Genomic DNA, 18,687 nt, shown 5'->3' on the forward strand with positions numbered 1-18,687 from the left:
TGTGTTTTTGCTATGTTTTGCTTTAATCTACAAAGCATTTTCCTTCTTTGTTTTTGGAAATTTATTTCAATTGTACTGTGTACCATATGATGGTCACCTCCAATGTTGAAGGTGTTGATAACAGAACAGTTCTTCAAGATGATTTTCCTATTGCTGAGGATAAAGTCAATTTTACTACTTCTTCCATTTGGATGTTTCTATATTCACTTCCTGTGTTTTTTACTATCATCTCTTCTGCCATATCTAAAATTTCCCACTGAGCTTTCAAGCTCGTGTAAAAATCTCCTGTGACAAATTTGAAATGTTTCCTTTGTATATCTTTTTGAGATCTGGACAACAATGCTTGCTATTCAATCAGAAGTACTGTCAAAATCTATTATGTTGCTTAATTTTCTGTTGACTGACTATGAACGTAACTCCACTGATTCTTTCCTTATCTTTGCCTCTAAAGTACAATGTGCCTCCATTTCTTCACCATTATGTCTAACTTCATACAATAAAAGAATATCCCATTTTATTCAATTTAGCTCTTCAGTTAATTTTGTTAGTCATGTTTCACTGCTCAGTTATATAGTTTTTAAAGTTACAAGGTCTAGTTTCTAATGGCAGTGTGTCTGGTTACCTACAGATCCTTAGCATCATCTGCCTTCATGTTTAACTGCCTGATGTTGTAGGTAGTAACAATCTTGCCTCTTGGGAATAAGGACCATTTTATTCCTATCGAGCTCTTCACGGAAGTTAATATACAATGTATATTAATTCAAAACTGCAATGTTTGTGGATTATGTCTCATCCAAACTTACTGTGTGCTATATCTAAGAGACAGAGAAGCGCAGATAAAAGTATGCAATTTTAAATTCCTACAGGAAGCAAGTATATTCTATACGTTTTATTTTCATAGGCAGGATGACCGTGAATAGATTAGAGATAATAATCTTTGTCTGCAATGGCAATTAGCCAAGATATCAAGATGGGCACCTATGCAAATGAAACTAAATTTTGCTGCCAAAAATTGTGGTATAACCTCATTATCTTCTTTATATGTCTTTTGTAGTTATATGTTTTTATAGTTTCTTGACCTTGCCATGGTCAAGAAACTTTGCTTCATAGAAACAATGCTACAGCAAGACAGTAAATCCTATTAGGTCCTCTAGCCAAGGTCTTTTCAAAATATATCATTGGTAATGACTGAGCTATAGAGATACCACGATTTTGTATAATCTCAAGTCGAAAATAAATCTGAACAAAATCTCAAAATGGAGCTTGAGCATTTCACCAAACGAGTCATACTATTTATAGTCTGAAAGTGACCACTATCACTGACTCCTTTTCCCAACAATATGCAGTCATTTTTTAATACGTGGATGTATGTGGTCATTTCAGTGAATGATGAAACTGTGGAATGCATTATAATCAGCAATAAAATTGGGAAAGGTATGCATCGTCAACAGTTTAGCTGTCATGCATTAACTACTGACAATGACTCCAACCTTCGTATGAAATTATATCAGCTATGCTCTGGAGGAAAGACTAGTAAACATGGGCAGTGATTCCTAGTACCAGAATAAAATTTTTAATTGCTATTTAACTATCTTCATTTATTTGATAACCCTTTGTGGGCCCTGGCCTTCTCCAGAAGCTTCTGCCAATCTTCCTTGTTTACTGCTAAAACCCTTCACTATGAAAATAGTGAGTAATCTCCCAGGCTTAACATCTTGGATCACTCGAACTTCCCATCAGGTCCTTATCTGTCACCTGATGATCCTCTCCACCATCTGGACCATCATGGAATTTACAGTATCCCTTGCTCCTGCAGGCTTAAATACTTCCGATAAATGGGAAAAAGTGGCAACATCAGACTAAAAGAACACAGTAAACATGTCTACACTGCAGTCATCATTCTCAGGTGGAAGACCATGTCGTGGATATAGATGACTGGATATACAGTGGAAACAAACCCCTCTCTCCCCTACACAGAAGCATTTATATTCGACTGCTTCTGCAATCTACCACAGCACTATAACATCTCCTGAACTTAAATAAATTTGGCTGCATCACATTGTCAAAAATCTGGAAGATAATTTTGAGACTCTCAGCAAGTGTATCACACCCATAGAGGGTATCAATTAGGACTTAGGAGTCTGTATTTGCCTTCCCTGGTGTGCCTGCACACACATGCTCAATATGTTTTTTTTTGTGTCCATGAAGATATTTCAGTGGCGAAGGCAAAATATAAGCTTATTAATCTAACTAGATAAATAAATTTAGCTAATTATTAGCTTTAGTTTGTTTTTCCAATAAACAATATAAATGGAAACACAAAGAAAAATCAACCAGTATATTTATTCAGTCTTAAGTTTACATCTCCTAAACTAGTTACTTCTGTCTTCATTTATTTCTTTTTACCTCTGTTCTTTGGAGCATTATCCCTTGAACAGCTTCCAAAAATTATCATTGTTTAAATCAATTACCAAGATCAATTACTTTCTTCTTTAGAGAACCTAATATTAGGTTCTCTAATATTTAACAAGTGGTTAAATATTAGGTTTCTGCACCTTTTATGTAACACTGCAATTAAAAAAAAAGAAGAAAAAAATCGTAACATACTACCATAGTGTAAACCATACCACCTATCTTTGCAGATTACCGCAACTTACCACGAAGAACTAAAATACTGTTGAGTGGTGTAATGATTTAATATTATCAACATTCAATGAAAGCAACTATGCTCCTGTTTAAGATGAACTAACTAACCTATTACTAAAAAAAAAAGAAAAAGAGAGAGAGCATTTTGGAACAACAGTACAATGTAGCAGTCATTTACAGGATAGGGGCAGGGGAAAGATCAGCTGACCTAAGTGTAGTTACTTTTGAGTAATCCACTACTCAAAAACAGCACTTACCAGTCATGTACACTATTGAAAGACTCTTCATTTGTGACATCATACATAAGAATAAAACCCATTGCACCACGATAATAAGCTGTTGTAATAGTCCTATAGCGTTCCTGCCCAGCTGTATCCTAGAAAAAGGAAACCAACAGGTAAATGTGACAGTTAAAAAAAGCAGAAAAGGAACAGATTCAATGTTCTGCCACACAAACAAGTAACATTGTCAAGCTAACAAAGATTTATAAGCTTATTCATAAATGATTTGAAAAACCTATTGTAAAGAATAAGTATTTAGTATGCAACCATCCAATGACTGGCAAGATATATCAATAACCTTCCAGTACTGTGCACTTTGATTCTATGCTTTGGTCAAAGGATAGATGTCATAGATGGTAGAAAGGTTAAACTATAAACTCAAAAGAACATGATAAATAAGAAATACCATGAAAATATATTTACCATATCATATTGCTAACCTGATTGGCCAAGTGTAATCATATCAGCTCTCCAAACAAGAGGCTGCAAGTTTGAAACTCACTGTGCACATGGTTGTTTGTGGTTGTCTTTGGTTAAGAGAAAGTTTAATGCTTGGTATGAGACCATATATGTTTATTATGGAAACCTAAAAGTTGTGTTTGGTCTCAGAGCAAAGTTTCTTGATTAAAAATAAATAAAAATACAAAACTACGTAATTAATTTTAAAAATAGGCAAAAAATCATTAGTTTTTACAGTACTTAAGTAGGCGGGTAGCATGAAAAGTTCTCAGCCTAACAAATTTATAATTTCAAAATTATTTTTATTTTTCAACATAATCTCGCTTAAGACTAATACATTTATTCCAGTGATGCTCCAGCGCCATTATCCCATCCCTGTAGTGGTTCTCAGTGAGATCTGCAAAATACCCCTCTACAACTGCAATCACCTGTTGATTCAAAGAAAAACTCTGACCAGAGAGGAAGAGTTTTAGTTTTGGGAAGAGATAGAAGATCAGAGGGAGCCAAATCTGGGGAATAGGGTGGATGTTTGAACAATTCATAGTGTAGATCCTTTAATTTTCTCACTGCCAAAACACCTTTGTGGGCAGGTGCATTGTCCTGATGAAAGATGATTTTTTCTTCTGCAAAACTGGTCTTTTCTCACGAATTTTTTCATTAGGTTAAAGGATCTGAATAATATTCCCTGGTTATTGTTTAACCCTTTTCAAGATAATTAATAAACAAAATGCCTTTAGCATTCCAAAACACCGATGCCATAAACTTTCCTGCTGAAGGAACTGAATTTGTCTTCTTTGGCACTGAACAACTGGCTTCTGTCCACCAAGTAGCAGATAAAGTAAATGAATATCATCTTCTTGCATATTTAGTCTTCATAGATTTTTGAAAGGCCTTTGATTCTTCACATCAGTTAGAAATAATAAATGACTTAAAACAGGCCATCCCAGCAAATCAGAACTAAACAGCCAGTATAATGTTGAAACATTATGTAAAGGAATTCACATTGAGGGAAGAGTGAGGCAACTGTTTTCTGCTACATCAGAAGAAGTCTTTAGGAATGTCTCATGGAAAAATTATAGAATTATCATTTATGTTTAGCAAATGACATTCTGTTAACAAAAAATAAAGAATCCCAGGAAATGCTAAAGGACCCTGACAAAGAAAGTAGGAAAAAAAAAAAAAGTTTGAAAATCAACGTAACTAAATTTACCAGATATTCCTATTGAAATTCTGAATATCTATATTAACCTCTGACAAGTTTAAGGGAAAAAAACAAAGCAATAAAGACAATCACAAAAGTGACCACAATGTTTTGGATGTATAAATGGATATATTGTTCATTATTCCAATGGATACAAGACATGGGCAAATGACTAAAAAATGAAGAAAGATAACATGTGGCCCAAGGAGGCTTGGAGAGAAGAATGTACCATATAACAGGGATAGAATTAGCAATAACTAAATTAGATCAATGACTGGAGTATAGGATACTGTGAAATATCGTGAAGCATGTGAATTGAGATGGGCATACCATATTAGCAGATGAAAGATGAACAAAAACTGAGCAATGAATAGAATACAAGAGAAGGAAAAGTTATCAAAGAACAACATGGTGGAATGCTTTACAAAAGTTTGACACAAGATGGTAAACACAAGCTATAAAGAATGGACAGTTAAGGTGGAAACTTATATCCATCAGAGGATAGAAAAACACGTCAAGTGAACTGTTCTAAATTTTAGTAATGCTCTTTTTTAAGTGATTCAATCTCTAATGGACTAACAATCATGACTATACTAATATATACTGACAGTAAATATCAGATAAGACAAATTATGAATATACCTAAAACTAAAAGCTCTTTTTTGGGCATCTCTATAAGCTATATAGCAAAGAGAGAGAGAGAGTGAAATGAATGCATTTGTGCTGCTTCAATTGGTAATTTGTGGGTTACCAATGGAAGCATTATGAATATGGCTTCCAAGGGTCCATGTGGAAACATGAATGGAAAAAATTACAAAGCTTGGCAAGAAACTCCAAGTGCCTTATTGTTGACAACTGAACTGGCAGAACAAAAATCTTACAGGTTCAATTCTAGTCATACACTAGACCAGTGTTTCTCAAAGTGTGGGACGCATACCCCTGGGGGGTACGTGGCAATTTTTGGCTCTGCATCATTAATGTATGGAATCATTATTAAGAAAAAAAGAATTATTTTAAATATATTTCTCAATAAATTATATATCATGTATGAATTCTCCTACTCAAATTGTGAGTTACTATTGTCACGATAATAACTCGCAACTTCAACTCAACTGTTGGCTTGCCTTTGGTTCACGCGATCTTTTGTTAATACTGCACCAATCATATGCACTTCTTCATAGCTGTTCTATCTCTACTGGCCTACCATTGCTGTCTGTTTCGTGCTCTGCTTTTACTCCTCACCAGTCATTTGTGAAAGATTGTTCATTACATATCTCAAGTCTTGTAAATTACTGGTAATTTTTGCTTGAAATAATGGGAAAGAAGATGAAGCTCTTTGGGTAGATGACTGACGATACAAGGAAACTGTTCTCGATGCCAAAAGTAGCGATAGTGAATAGGAGCTTCTTGGTAAGTCACGTAATTTTCATTTTTTTCTGAAAACTTTAGTTTCGGAAAATATCTTGCACCACGATTTTTTAGATTTACTTTTGGGAAAAAAGTGCAAGTTATATTCGAGTAAATACGGTAAATTTTTTTAGCTTTCAAATTACATACACAAAAAAGAAAGAGCAACATAGCAAATACAAGTAGCTGTAAGCAATAAGAAAATGTTGATATTGTATCTGGATCAAATGAAATTGATAAGGGTGTGTTGTCTGGCATCTCTAGAGAACCAACTAGGAAGATGATGAAAATTCTTTGTATGACGTGAATAACTTGAAATGTAGATTTTCATGAACAGGAAATGAAGAACCTATTCCAAATTTTGTTCTATTAAAAATAAATCATATTTTTTGTTTACATGAACATATAAATTCAAATAAAATAGATATTTACAATGAAATACTTTATTTATTATTATTATTATTTTGATAAGGGAGTACTTGGTAATAATAAAAATTTAATAAGGGGTATGCGGATATCTGAAGGTTGAGAAACACTGCACTAGACCTTTGAAAAACTGGCCACAGAACTCACTTTTTCACACAATTACAATTTGGAACAAAAGATAATTGCAACTGCCTGACATATCCTTCTGTGTTTTTGGCTGCACACACTCCAACTAGACAGTATAAAAATCTCTAGCAATACAATGACTATGAAGGATACTGGGCTTTCTTTGGGAAATGAGAAAAAAAAATGTAGAAAGATAAGAGTAATTCTTCCACAAAAATTTTAGCTGAAAATACAATTTGTCCACTCCCTCACACAGCACTCTTACTATTGGTTTTGCAACCTTTTGTATGTATGCTTTGTTAAAATGGGAAAGAAAATACAGCTCTAATGCTAGAGACTTGATATTTCTCTTTGCATCCATAATGTGCCAGTGTGAAACCATGCATGAAGGACTCAACATGCTGTTTGAATACATCTGAGAAATCATGGAAATATAACAAAGAGATCCGTATTTACGTTTTGTAGATCTGGAAAAGGCATATGACAAGGTGCCAAGAGAAAAGCTATTCAAAACCCTACAATTGTATGGTGTCAATGGAGCATTATATCAAAAAATACTTGGTCTTTATCTGAGTTGTAAGTCAGCAGTTAGAATTGAAGGAAGCACAGGAAGATGGTTTAATGTTAAACCTGGTGTCAGACAAGGATGTACATTATTCCTCTTGTTATTCATTATCTACACGGATCACATTATGAAGGAAAGTGGTATTAAACTTGACATCAGAATGTTAATCTCATCTCTTTGCTTTATGGGATGATGTTATACTTCTAAATAAATCCAGTTCAAGTCTGCAAGATTCCCTGACTAAACTGAATAACTGTTGTAATAGATATGGTATGAAGATCAGCAATAAGAAGAGACAAGGACCAAGAAAATAGGCAGAAACATTGAAAATATCAACTGCATTGTGAATGGAGAACCTATAGAACAAGTAAAACATTTCAGCTACTTGATTCAGATACAGGCATGATTTTTAGTGAAAACACTAAATGAAATATATGGAAATAGACAACTGGATCAACAAAGCTGATATGGTAGGAAGTCAACTGAATAAATTTATATGGAATAAGAGAGAAATTAGTCGAAACACTAAATTAGCTGTACAATACAATGTTGAAACCAATTTTAACTTATGGATCTGAGAGCCAGGTCAGAAGTGAAACACTTGACCAAAGACTAGAGACCGCAGATATGAGAGTCCTGAGAAAGATTAGGGGCATGAACAGATGGCATCAATTGCAATATATTAAAAACTAGGATGTCAGGAAAGAACTTGACATTGTTGGCATCCAGGAATGTGTTTGCAGAGCTAATCTCAGGTGGTGGTCACTTAAACAGAATGGGAAAGGAAAGATTAGCAAAACAAGTGTTCTCTGCCAGGTTGGCAAGAAAAAGACCCAGAAGAAGACTTTGGTGAAATAAATGCACCCTGCCCATCAGAAAGATATAGGTAGATTGATACAGTAAAAAGTGCCTGCATGTACCTTAGAAGACAGAAATATAAGATCTGATAATGTTGGAGTCTTAACAGGTAACAGATTGATTTTGAGGAAAATTGTAGATAGGAAGTTAGTGGTGATGTAAGTTTCATGTAATACTCTCAATATCCTACACACCCTTTAAGGGTATATGCCAGGAATTTGATGATGAGAAATGAATGGAAAACTTTGAGGGAGATTTTCATCCAGTAGTGAATGGCTGCTGTAGATGAGATATACAGGATGTCCCTGAATTCATGGCCCAAACGTGAGGGGATGGTAGTACACACCGAAACCACCAATATTCATCATAGAATATGTGGCCGCAAACGCAGCGAGGAGAAGGAAATGAAGGACAGACAGGTTTCCAGAGCGACATTTATTGGAAATCATTACAACAAATGCTCAAATGTCTGCCCACCAACGTTGATACATGCGGCACAACGGCAGAGTAGTGATTGGCATACCTGCCAATCACTACTCCGCCGTAAACACTGGGCTTGTCGTGCACATCGCCAGCTGCGGCGGACAGTTGGGCTACCAGATCCTCCGTGGACTGCATGGGCGTCTCGCACACACTCTTCAAATGTCCCCACAGAAAGAAATCAAGACAAGAAAGATCGAGAGATCTGGGTGGCCATGGGATGGGACCACCGTGCCCAATCCATCGGTTCCCAAATATGGCATAAGATGCTGACGCACGTCCATGCTGAAATGGGCAGGTGCCTCATCGTGTTGGGAGTGGACAGCGACTTGAACATCCTGAAGCAATTCCAACAAAACCTGTTGCAGAAAAATACGGTACATTCGCCCATCGAGGCAGTCTGGCAGTAGGTAGGGTCCAATTAAATAGTCATGCACGATCCCTACCTAGACATCGACAGCGAACCGTTGCCGGTTCGACTGTGGACATGTACCATGGAAGTTCTGGGCTGCCCACAAATGTGTATTATGGATATTGACTAGGCCTTCACGTAAGAAAGTTGATTCATCCGTAAAGAGCACATTAGCAGGGAAATCGGACTGTACGAAATCCATGCATAGGGAATAATCAACATGCAGTACTCGCCAGACACTGTTATGATGCACACCCAGGAAGTGGATCGCATGCTTGTACCTGGGTTATCTGTCACCATACACAAGATATCCTCGCTCATAGCTGGCGTTCTGACCGTCCGTGCTCGTCCGGCATCATGTCGACTGGCGTGGAAGGTGCCTGCCTCACACAGCTGACGGTGCAAACATTTTATGATGAGTCACATGGTGCATACGATATCGCTCACAGTACAGTTTTGTGCCTCTCTACCATTGTCCTCAGCTACGGCATACATCACGTGCATATCAGCTTTCTCTGAGTTCGTAAACTGCTCCACCTCATGTCAGGTCGACGCTGAGAATGTGGGGTTCGGCCAAACCAGCGCTTTTAAGCTGTGCCGCCTCATCTGCTTCCCCCCCCTTACCGGCACCGGGTTGTGTTTGCGGCCACATATTCTATGATGAATATTGGTGGTTTCGCTGTGTACTACCATACTCTCACGTTTGGGCCATGAATTCAGGAACACCCTGTATATATATTGCTATTTAGTTTTTACGTAGTCCCAAAATCCTGCTCTAGAGACAATAAATTTTTTTCAAGCCACTTCAGGCCTCCAATAAGTAAGGTGGTGGTCTCACACTGGGCAATGAAACTTGTCTTCCACCTAAGATACACCATTTCAATCCGCACTAGATTAGAGATAAAACAGTTGATTAAAGACTGGACTACACATATCACATATGAGAGATCTGAGAACAAATTAGGAAAATGAACAGATGGTATCAATGGCAGAATTATATTAAAAATGAAGATATTAGGATTGAACTTAGCATTAACATTTAGAAACATGCAAGGAGAGATATTTTCAGGTGGTATGGTCACTTAAACAGAACAGAGACAAAGGTTTAGCAAAACAGGGGTTTGAAGCTAAGATGCATTTAGAAGTGCCTTAGAAGACAAATATAAGATCTGAAAACAGTGGAGTCCTGATAGATAAAGCTACTTTGGAGGAAAATTTTTGATAATTAGAAATAAGGTGAGTTTCCTTTTCAATAAAATAAAAAAAATATATCTAGTATTACTAATAGCAGTATTTTAAATAGGTCCACCTTAAAAGAATGGTGACACAGTTCTTCCATTAATGCGTTTCACAAATATGAAATCCACAAACATTCATTTGTTTTGAGATTGCTATATGACATTGTGATCAGCAATGGACATGTTAATAATAAAAAAACAAGCATGAAGCAAGATAGTCTTAGTACCCATGCTTTTTGGCGATTCAATTCATCTTAATGATGGAAAATTTCTAGGTGTGCTGACAGCTGGTGGAGTCTGTAGAACGGAGAGGACACTAACTTTAGACCCCAAAACATCATTTGCAAAACTCCAGTATGCTGACAATGCCATTTTCTCTAATTCAAACTGAATTTCAAATCACTATTGAAAAAAAAAGCCTCTAATGAACTAGCCTAAGTACAAACATCAAAATGAGTGTTCTAAATACCTTGCTCCAATGCGAGCTGGCATTTAGTTGGATAGAAAAACTTGAAAAATGTAACACAAAATCCCTATTTTAGCAATCATCTATCAGCAAATGGTGGCAATCATGAGGAAATTTAGTGTTGTTTGATGCAGCTCTTGGATGTTTGAGGCATTGTTGTGAGCTTCGTGGTTTTAAAATCGGATCATCGATGTATTGATGCAATATTGGAAGGACATCTAATAGACACAAACCACTAATTGTTTTGCTTTAGTAATACTAGATGACGCTCAATGTCAGAATTTTAATAGAGTATTAAACTCTCAATTGTTCTAGTCACCACAGTGCAGAAGGCAGTTGTTTCTCAGCCTACTGCACGAACTGTTAGGTAGGCCTATGTTCTGATTTTTGGTGCTGTGGAAAAATCCTGATACACTAAGGGAACCATGAACCAAAAAAGTTTTGGAACCACTTAGACAATGGCCTAATCAGCCAACTCACCAGTGACTATATAAAAGACAAGCATGCCTGTTTGTGAGTAAATGCAAATAATGAGTAATGTGAAAAACAACATATTACAATGTCTTTCTTTTCTCTGTATTTTCTCAGTTTCTAACATTTTGTCTTCTAGATCCTGATTTAAAAGTTGCCAGGTTTATAGCTAAATTACATATCTTCATTGAGATTTACTCAAGAATGTCAACATTGTCAGTGGAAATTTCTTTTGAAATCACCTTCTCTTTATTAATACTTTGAGTCATTCATTACATCTTGAGACTTCTAATATAAAAATTTCCAGTTCATAATAATTCTGATAGTAATTTTTTTACGGTTTTATATTTGCATAACAAAGAAATTGAAAGAGCCTTAACCGGTGAACTAAGTGAACAACAGAAAGGTTTCGGAATGGGCATCATTAATGCTATCCTGGAACTAAAAATATTACTGGAAAGATCACTTGAAAGGAACAGGAACATATGCATATGCTTCATAGCCCCTCAGAAAGCCTTTGATCAAGTAAAACACAATAAACTGTTTGAATGTTTGTAACATTCTAGAAAAATTAGACTTAGAAAATCATGTACATAAACTTATAAAAATGATTTACTCCAAGCAGAAAATGCAGCTGTTTAACTCTGAGAATTCTGAAGTGAAAATAAAAAGGAATTAGGGCTGCATCCTTTCACCAAATGTATTTAATATTTACAGTGAGACAGTGATGAAAAGATTGAAAAACAAAATACCAATATCAATGGTATAAAATACAACAATCTTAGATACTGATGACACCATTCTAATTGCAGAAAACAATTAATCAAATTACTGCACCTACTAATTGAAGAAGGTAAAGATTTTGGCCTATATTTAAATCCAAAATAGACCACATTTATGAGAATCTCAAAAGAAAACAGATCTGAGTCAGAAATATTCATAAACAATATAAAAATTGAGCGTACAACAGAATACAAATATTTAGGTACCTACTTTACTGCAGATGGAAAACAAGATAAAGAAATAAAAATAAGAACTACCATAGGTAAAGATGCCTTCTAGAAAAATAAAGATCTGCTCAGAAGTTCTATGGGTATAGAGACAAAAAAGAGAATGATAAGAACATTAGTTTGACCAGTTTTTACATATGGAAGTGAGACCTGGATATTCAAGAAGAGAGTAAGACAACAGATAGTGGCCTTTGAAATGTAGTGCTACAGAAGAGACCTGAAAATCTCATGGACAGAGCATGTGACAGGTGCAGAGGTAGTACAGAGAATGAAAACACAGACATCTTTATTGCAGGAAATGATCCAGAGAAAGATGAGACTGGCACAACACGTATTGAGGGGATTAGTAGGACAGAGGACACTAACAGCTTTAGAAGGAAAGATTATGAGAAGAGGATAAAGAGGTAAAAAAAAAAGGACATGGTTTGATGATATATAATTATGGATAAGATTATGTGACTATGCTGGAGAAAAAAAAAAAAAAAAAAAGCTGCCAACAGAGGACTGGAAGGACATGGTGCTGCATCCTAGCACTGAAGAAGCTATGTGAAGAAGATATATTTTTTAAACCATAATATTCATTATTATTATTACCATGCTTTGGATAAATTTACCCCAAGAATAACAGTATTCCATTTAATGGGACACTTTTGAATCTACCCCAGTTGTCCACTATAAACCTATCAAGATGTCTAATGCCTACTATTCCAAATGCATCTGATGCACTCATTCCCAACTTTCCTCTTCTAATATAACACAAGTTGACCAATCTTATCTTCCCTTGCCCAGATTTCATTACTGTATTCTCTTCTCTTATAAACTTCCATGAAATACTAAATCTTTTCACTGTATTAGATATATTTATATTCTTAAACCTAAACTTGGGAGGATCAGATTTTTTACTAGGGCAACTCGTAGCAAAGGTCTGATCACTATTCTTAGTATTTCCCATAATGTAAAACACATCTCCTAGGAGATGTATGATGTTATACATTATGGTGGGAGGACACTACCCAGATGAGTTGGTTTGTACTATGTGCTTTGGCTTACGCTAGTATTCATCGATACTTTTATAGTTTACTATATTTGGCATGAAACTCTTTGATTCCAATCTTTGAGTTTCTTATTCGGTTTTGAAACAATGTGGGATTTAATATCCCCTTAATTTAAATAATGTTACATTGCCAAAGTGAAGCCTATTGGCTCTTTATATTTAAGTAATTTAATGGGTGCACCTTTTTGACAACTCGTATAGCAAAGTATGTAAGTTCTTTTCGCTATACCCTTGGTATTAATTTGGTCTGCCTACTCACTGATAACACCTCAAAGGTCGAAACCGGTCTGGGTAGTGACCTCCCACCATAATGTATAACATCATACATCTCCTAGGAGATGTGTTTTACATTATGGGAAATACTAAGAATAGTGATCAGAGATTTATCCACCTTTGCTACGAGTTGCCCTAGTTTGTACTAGGTGCTTTGGCTTATGCTAGTATTCGCCGATACTTTTATAGCTTACTATATTTGGCATGAAACTCTTTGATTCCGATCTTTGAGTTTCTTATTCGGTTTTGAAACAATGTGGGATTTAATATCCCCTTAATTTAAATAATGTTACATCGCCAAAGTGAAGCCTATTAGCTCTTTATATTTAAGTAGACAACTATATATTTACGCAATGCTACTTTTCCTAAAGACGGATAACCAGTATGTAAGATTAGAAAAATTAGTTACTTCTGCAGAAAAGCAGGCTTAAAATATTTTATCCTAAACGCACAAGAAGAAATAATACACAAACACTATTTGGCTCCAAAAATCTTCAAGGGCTTATTGCTCTTAATACAAAACGAAAACAACATGAATACATACGGTTTTGTATTCATGTATTAACCTATACAAAATATCCAAGTAATTACTGAACTAAATTGTTCTTATTCCACGTGTGTGTGTGTGTGTTATTCTCTATATATATATTGTCAATATTTTGTGTACTATTATGCTATTCAATTGGTACACTTTTTGTAACCCGGATGAGTTCGTGCTCTTGGGTTATACATAGGTTGTCGCTGTTTCACAATTTTATCATTTTGAAAAAAAAAAAAAAAAAAAAAAAAAAAGGATTTTAAAAATAAAAAATCTTCCATCAAAAAAATTTGGTGGTAGGCACCAAATTTTTGCACACATTTAATAGAAGGTGAGAAGAACTGAGTTTGTTTGGGCATCTTGGATATGTAAGACAAGATCTAAATGTTGAAAAGTATTCCAAATCACTACACTGATGGTACTGCATATATGCTATTGGTGCAATGATTTGCAATACGTTTCAACATGTTGTCCTACATTATCTACCATTTCCCAAAAAATCTTTCAGTTCACCTCGATTCTAACAGTTCTGTCTTCCCAGCACTAGCTAACTCCAGCAGAAACAAGATTTTAGTTCAGTAACTATCTTCAAAAATTTCTTCTGTGCAAAAACAAAATTCAGTCTTTAGATCATACTTCTTTCTTGATTGAGTCTGAACTGAATTACTACAGGCAGAAAGGCTCTTCTGTTTTGAGTGAGTAACAGATATCTTAGAACTTCTTTATCCGGCTATGTGATCTGATTGCAGCACATCTAAATTCTATATTAAACTTTCCTTATGTATAGCCATTTATAAGTTAGGTATGAAACCAAAATTAGTCTCCTTGAATTTGTGTGTAATAAATAACCTACATATGGCAGACAAACCAAAGTTTGGAGTTTGTGGGGAAAAAAAAAAAAAAAAAAAATGACAATGACGACCATAAAAGAGAAGAAAGGTCTGGCCTAGCTCACAATCCTTCAACTACTAATCAAACAGCTGACTGGAATAAAACAACAATGTCCTATTCAGAAAAAAAATTGTTGACAGATTAAAGACTCTACAGCTTCCTTAACAGAAACCCAGGTTTAATCCTAAATAACTAGAAATCATTACTAGGATTTCTTACTGCATCAGAATTTAACTTCAACAATTATCTACAAATTCTACAAAGAAACAACTGACTTGTGCCAGTTGTTACTATAGTAATCTAATTTGTGTCTGATTGTTTCTCTTCTAATGATTATTTACATTTTAATATCAAAAGCTTTATTTATTTAAAAATAAAAACTTCTGAAGAAGCTACCAGATTATAGATGTTTCATGCACAACATGAATGAAGGAAGGAGTGAAAGTTCATTCGCTACCATGCATAAGACTTTGAAATTCCAAAATACATTGTAGGTTTAGGAAGGCTCAGTGTCTTAATATTTAACGAGCCAAAGCCAAGTCTAAAAAATAATTTGATCATAAATAATTTACATTTGTAAATATATTTACATTGTTAAAAATTTAATTTGAACTAGATTATTTAATTATATTCTTTTACTTAATCATACTCCATTTAAAAATATACATACATATAAATACCCTTCCCTCCATTTTATTTCAATGCCGTGTAAAATTTAGAATGAAGATCCTGGATTACTTTTGACAAAGAAACAATCTGAAGGGAATGTAAGAACACAAATGGAATATCAAATAAAACTAGGATGCAAATGCATTGCAACTGTTTATAATTGATGCAATAAGCTCCTCATAAGATGTTTAGTGATTCTTACAAAGAAGTATATATAATCAAAACAAGTTTATTATAAAGCATTTGACCACAGTGAAATATGTTTACGAGCCATTAAAGATTCATCTTGCTTGAAAGAAGATAGTTCAAACACACGAAAATTTTATTTTTTTGTTGCTGAAATGTAGGTTCATTTTTGTTTTACTATAACCAATATTCTTTAGTAATTTTAACAACTTTTTATTCCTCAAAAATTTCAATATATGTTCATATATGCATGAAAACTGGATGAATAAAAATTATAGCTATAAACTACCACTACATCCAATATATGAACAAGTGTATGAAAAGTAGCACTGGTAAAAAAAAAGTTTATTATTTCACAAGCATACACAAAATTTGGATTGTTGAGCATTGAATCAGAGTAAAAAATGGCATGAAACAGCAAGTTTGAGTACTTGGACCTAAAAAAAAAAACCCTACAGATGACTTCTCTCAGATGTTTTCTTTCACTTTGTAACTCTTCTATAGCCACAGATTATTAATACATTACACTCAAATTATATTCTTGTTTTTATCCTTTACCTAAGCATGAAAGAAAACAAACTAAATTAAACTACAAAGATAAAAGCCAAAATTTTACTGGCGAATTTGTTAATTAAGAGGGAGATGTTAAATGCTTTTATAAAGATGCTTTTATCTTTGTAGTTAACAATTTTTTAACGATATAGAGTACACCACTTCGGCAATTCGATAGTAGGGGTATGTAAGTTTCGGTTCACTTAAAACCTTGATATTCCAGGTCTACCTACTAACTGATGAGACCTCAAAAAAGGTTGAAACCGGTCTGGGTAGTGACCTATTCTCATAATGTAAAACAATATATTTACATCTCTTAGGAGCTGAGTTTACATTATGAAAGCATATTAAAGTTAGTGAGGGAGCTTGCTCGACCTTTGCATGGAGTTGCCCTGGTGTTGTACTATCCAAGTGATCATTTACACTTGGTTCCGCCGAGTTTTTTCGGCATTGAAACACTACAGATGTCGATGGATTTCGACCCGAGTTTCGTACCCGGCTATAAAATAAAACGGGATTTAACATCTCCCTCTTAATACAAATTTGCTGGTAAAATAGCCTTTTGGCTTTTATCTTTGTAGTTAACAATTTTTAACAATACAGAGTACACCACTTCGGCAATTCGACAGTAGAGGTATGTAACTTTTGGTTCACTTAAAACCTTGATATTCCAGATCTAACTACTCACTGATGAAACCTCGAAAAAGGTTGAAACCGGTCTGGGTAGTGACCTATTCTCATAGTGTAAAACAATATATTTACATCTCTTAGGAGCTGGGTTTTACATTATGAAAGAATATTAAAGTTAGTGAGGGAGCTTGCTCCACCTTTGCATGGAGTTGCCCTGGTGTTGTACTATCCAAGTGATCATTTTCACTTGGTTCTGCCGATAGTTTTTTCGGCATTGAAACGCTATGGATGTCGATGGATTTTGACCCGAGTTTCGTACCCAGCTCTAAAATAAAATGGGATTTAACATCTTCCTCTTAATAAATTAAATTAAAGTTTTCAGATAAAACATGAAAATATCAAATTAGCTCCAACATATGAATTAAACAGAATGAGCAAAAACAGTATCACCAGTGGGAAAAAACAGATGGAAATGGACATACATACTGAGAACAGACAACAGAAGGATCCAGAAGTTTCAGGAGAAGGCCTATATTAACCTGGCAAGAGAATGACAGAAAAGGAAAGAATAACTCAGAGAGAAACAAAATTCATGGCATAAGACAGAAGTATCTAGAAGAAATAGATCTCAGTCTTAAGTGCCATGAGGCTGTTGCATCCTATCAAATTGCTCCATTTGATAGGATATATATTGTATACTTCATTTCGGACATGTAAATTGTCATTCATCATGGGCAGGGGTTATTACCCAGCCAGAAGTCAAATGCCTGTATACAACTAGTCTATTTGAAAGTATTTCGTGCAAGCATTTGTTTCAGCAAAAAACTTTCTCTATTCATTTTAATCTGATACACAATTATACTGACTATATATGGAAAATAGTTACTTGTGTATGGAAATATTGTCACTGATTTAGCTCTCACTGATGAGGCCTTGATAAAAGTCAACCAGTCTGCAAGTAAATCTTCTCCCAATGACCACCATCCTTCCTCCACTTTCTGCCATTACTAAGAGCCTCAGCAGCTACTGGTCAACAAACATACTGTCCAGCTTCAAACCTATCACACTACCCCCCCCCCCCTTCTTTTATTACATTTACCCTTGTTCTTTGGAATAATCTCCTTTACTCTGTTCTTCTTACAGACTAACAACCTTTAGCTATTCAAGAAAAAAATAGTCAGATTCTTTACATGCAAGCCCACACATTTCACTGATTTGCTAGGTTTTGCAACCTTCATGTGGGATGATATTTATATAAACAAAAAATGCAACATCACCCATCATTAGGCACAGTCATGAAAAAATTTGTGGTCATTTGTGACACATTGCTCAGGATCTATATCATAATGACACAGAAGTAGGCTTCTATGTCATTGCTTGACATAGAAGACTACTTCTTAAGCTATAATCTTAGTTTTTCCTTCTATTCTTTGTATGAATCACCATTATCAACTGTTCAGATTTTCCCCAAAAATGTCAGAGTAACCTAGTGATTTGTACTTAAGTGGCCTTCCTCATCTACATTTTCTCATTAGCCTCAAATTTTATCCATAGTTTTTCTAATGATAGCATATTCCATTTTTTTTTAATTTTTATAATGGCCTTATTGACAGAGTGGCTAGTGTATCCGTTCTCTAGCCAAAAGGATGCAGTTCGAATCCCACTGTAGGCATGGATGTTTGTGATTGTGAAAAATACTAGTGGTGGTGATGGTTGGTAGGTATAGATGATTATGATGGTAGTTACTTGAAGATCAGATTTTCACTTTACGACAAATAGTTGAGAAATCATGATAAATGACAAGGATCTATCTGTACATCAGCTTTATAGATCCAGAAAAGGCATATA

The 18,687-nt window shown here is 34.9% G+C and overlaps 1 protein-coding gene across 2 annotated transcripts in view; it reads right to left on the reverse strand.

Annotated features, from left to right (window-relative positions):
* Rab3 (RAS oncogene family member Rab3) overlaps positions 1-18,687 on the reverse strand; it is an 83,003-nt gene that overhangs the window by 18,411 nt on the left and 45,905 nt on the right. For both annotated transcript variants that reach the window (XM_090414393.1, XM_090414394.1), the window contains exon 3: positions 2,904-3,022. In XM_090414393.1, coding sequence (XP_090270519.1) covers positions 2,904-3,022 — 119 coding nt within the window. The remainder of the gene's footprint in view (positions 1-2,903; positions 3,023-18,687) is intronic.

Source organism: Typopeltis vanoorti, chromosome 25 (assembly GCF_054136105.1).
Source record: "Typopeltis vanoorti isolate ZY-2024b chromosome 25, IOZ_Tvanoo_1.0, whole genome shotgun sequence".
NCBI lineage: Eukaryota > Metazoa > Arthropoda > Arachnida > Uropygi > Thelyphonidae > Typopeltis > Typopeltis vanoorti.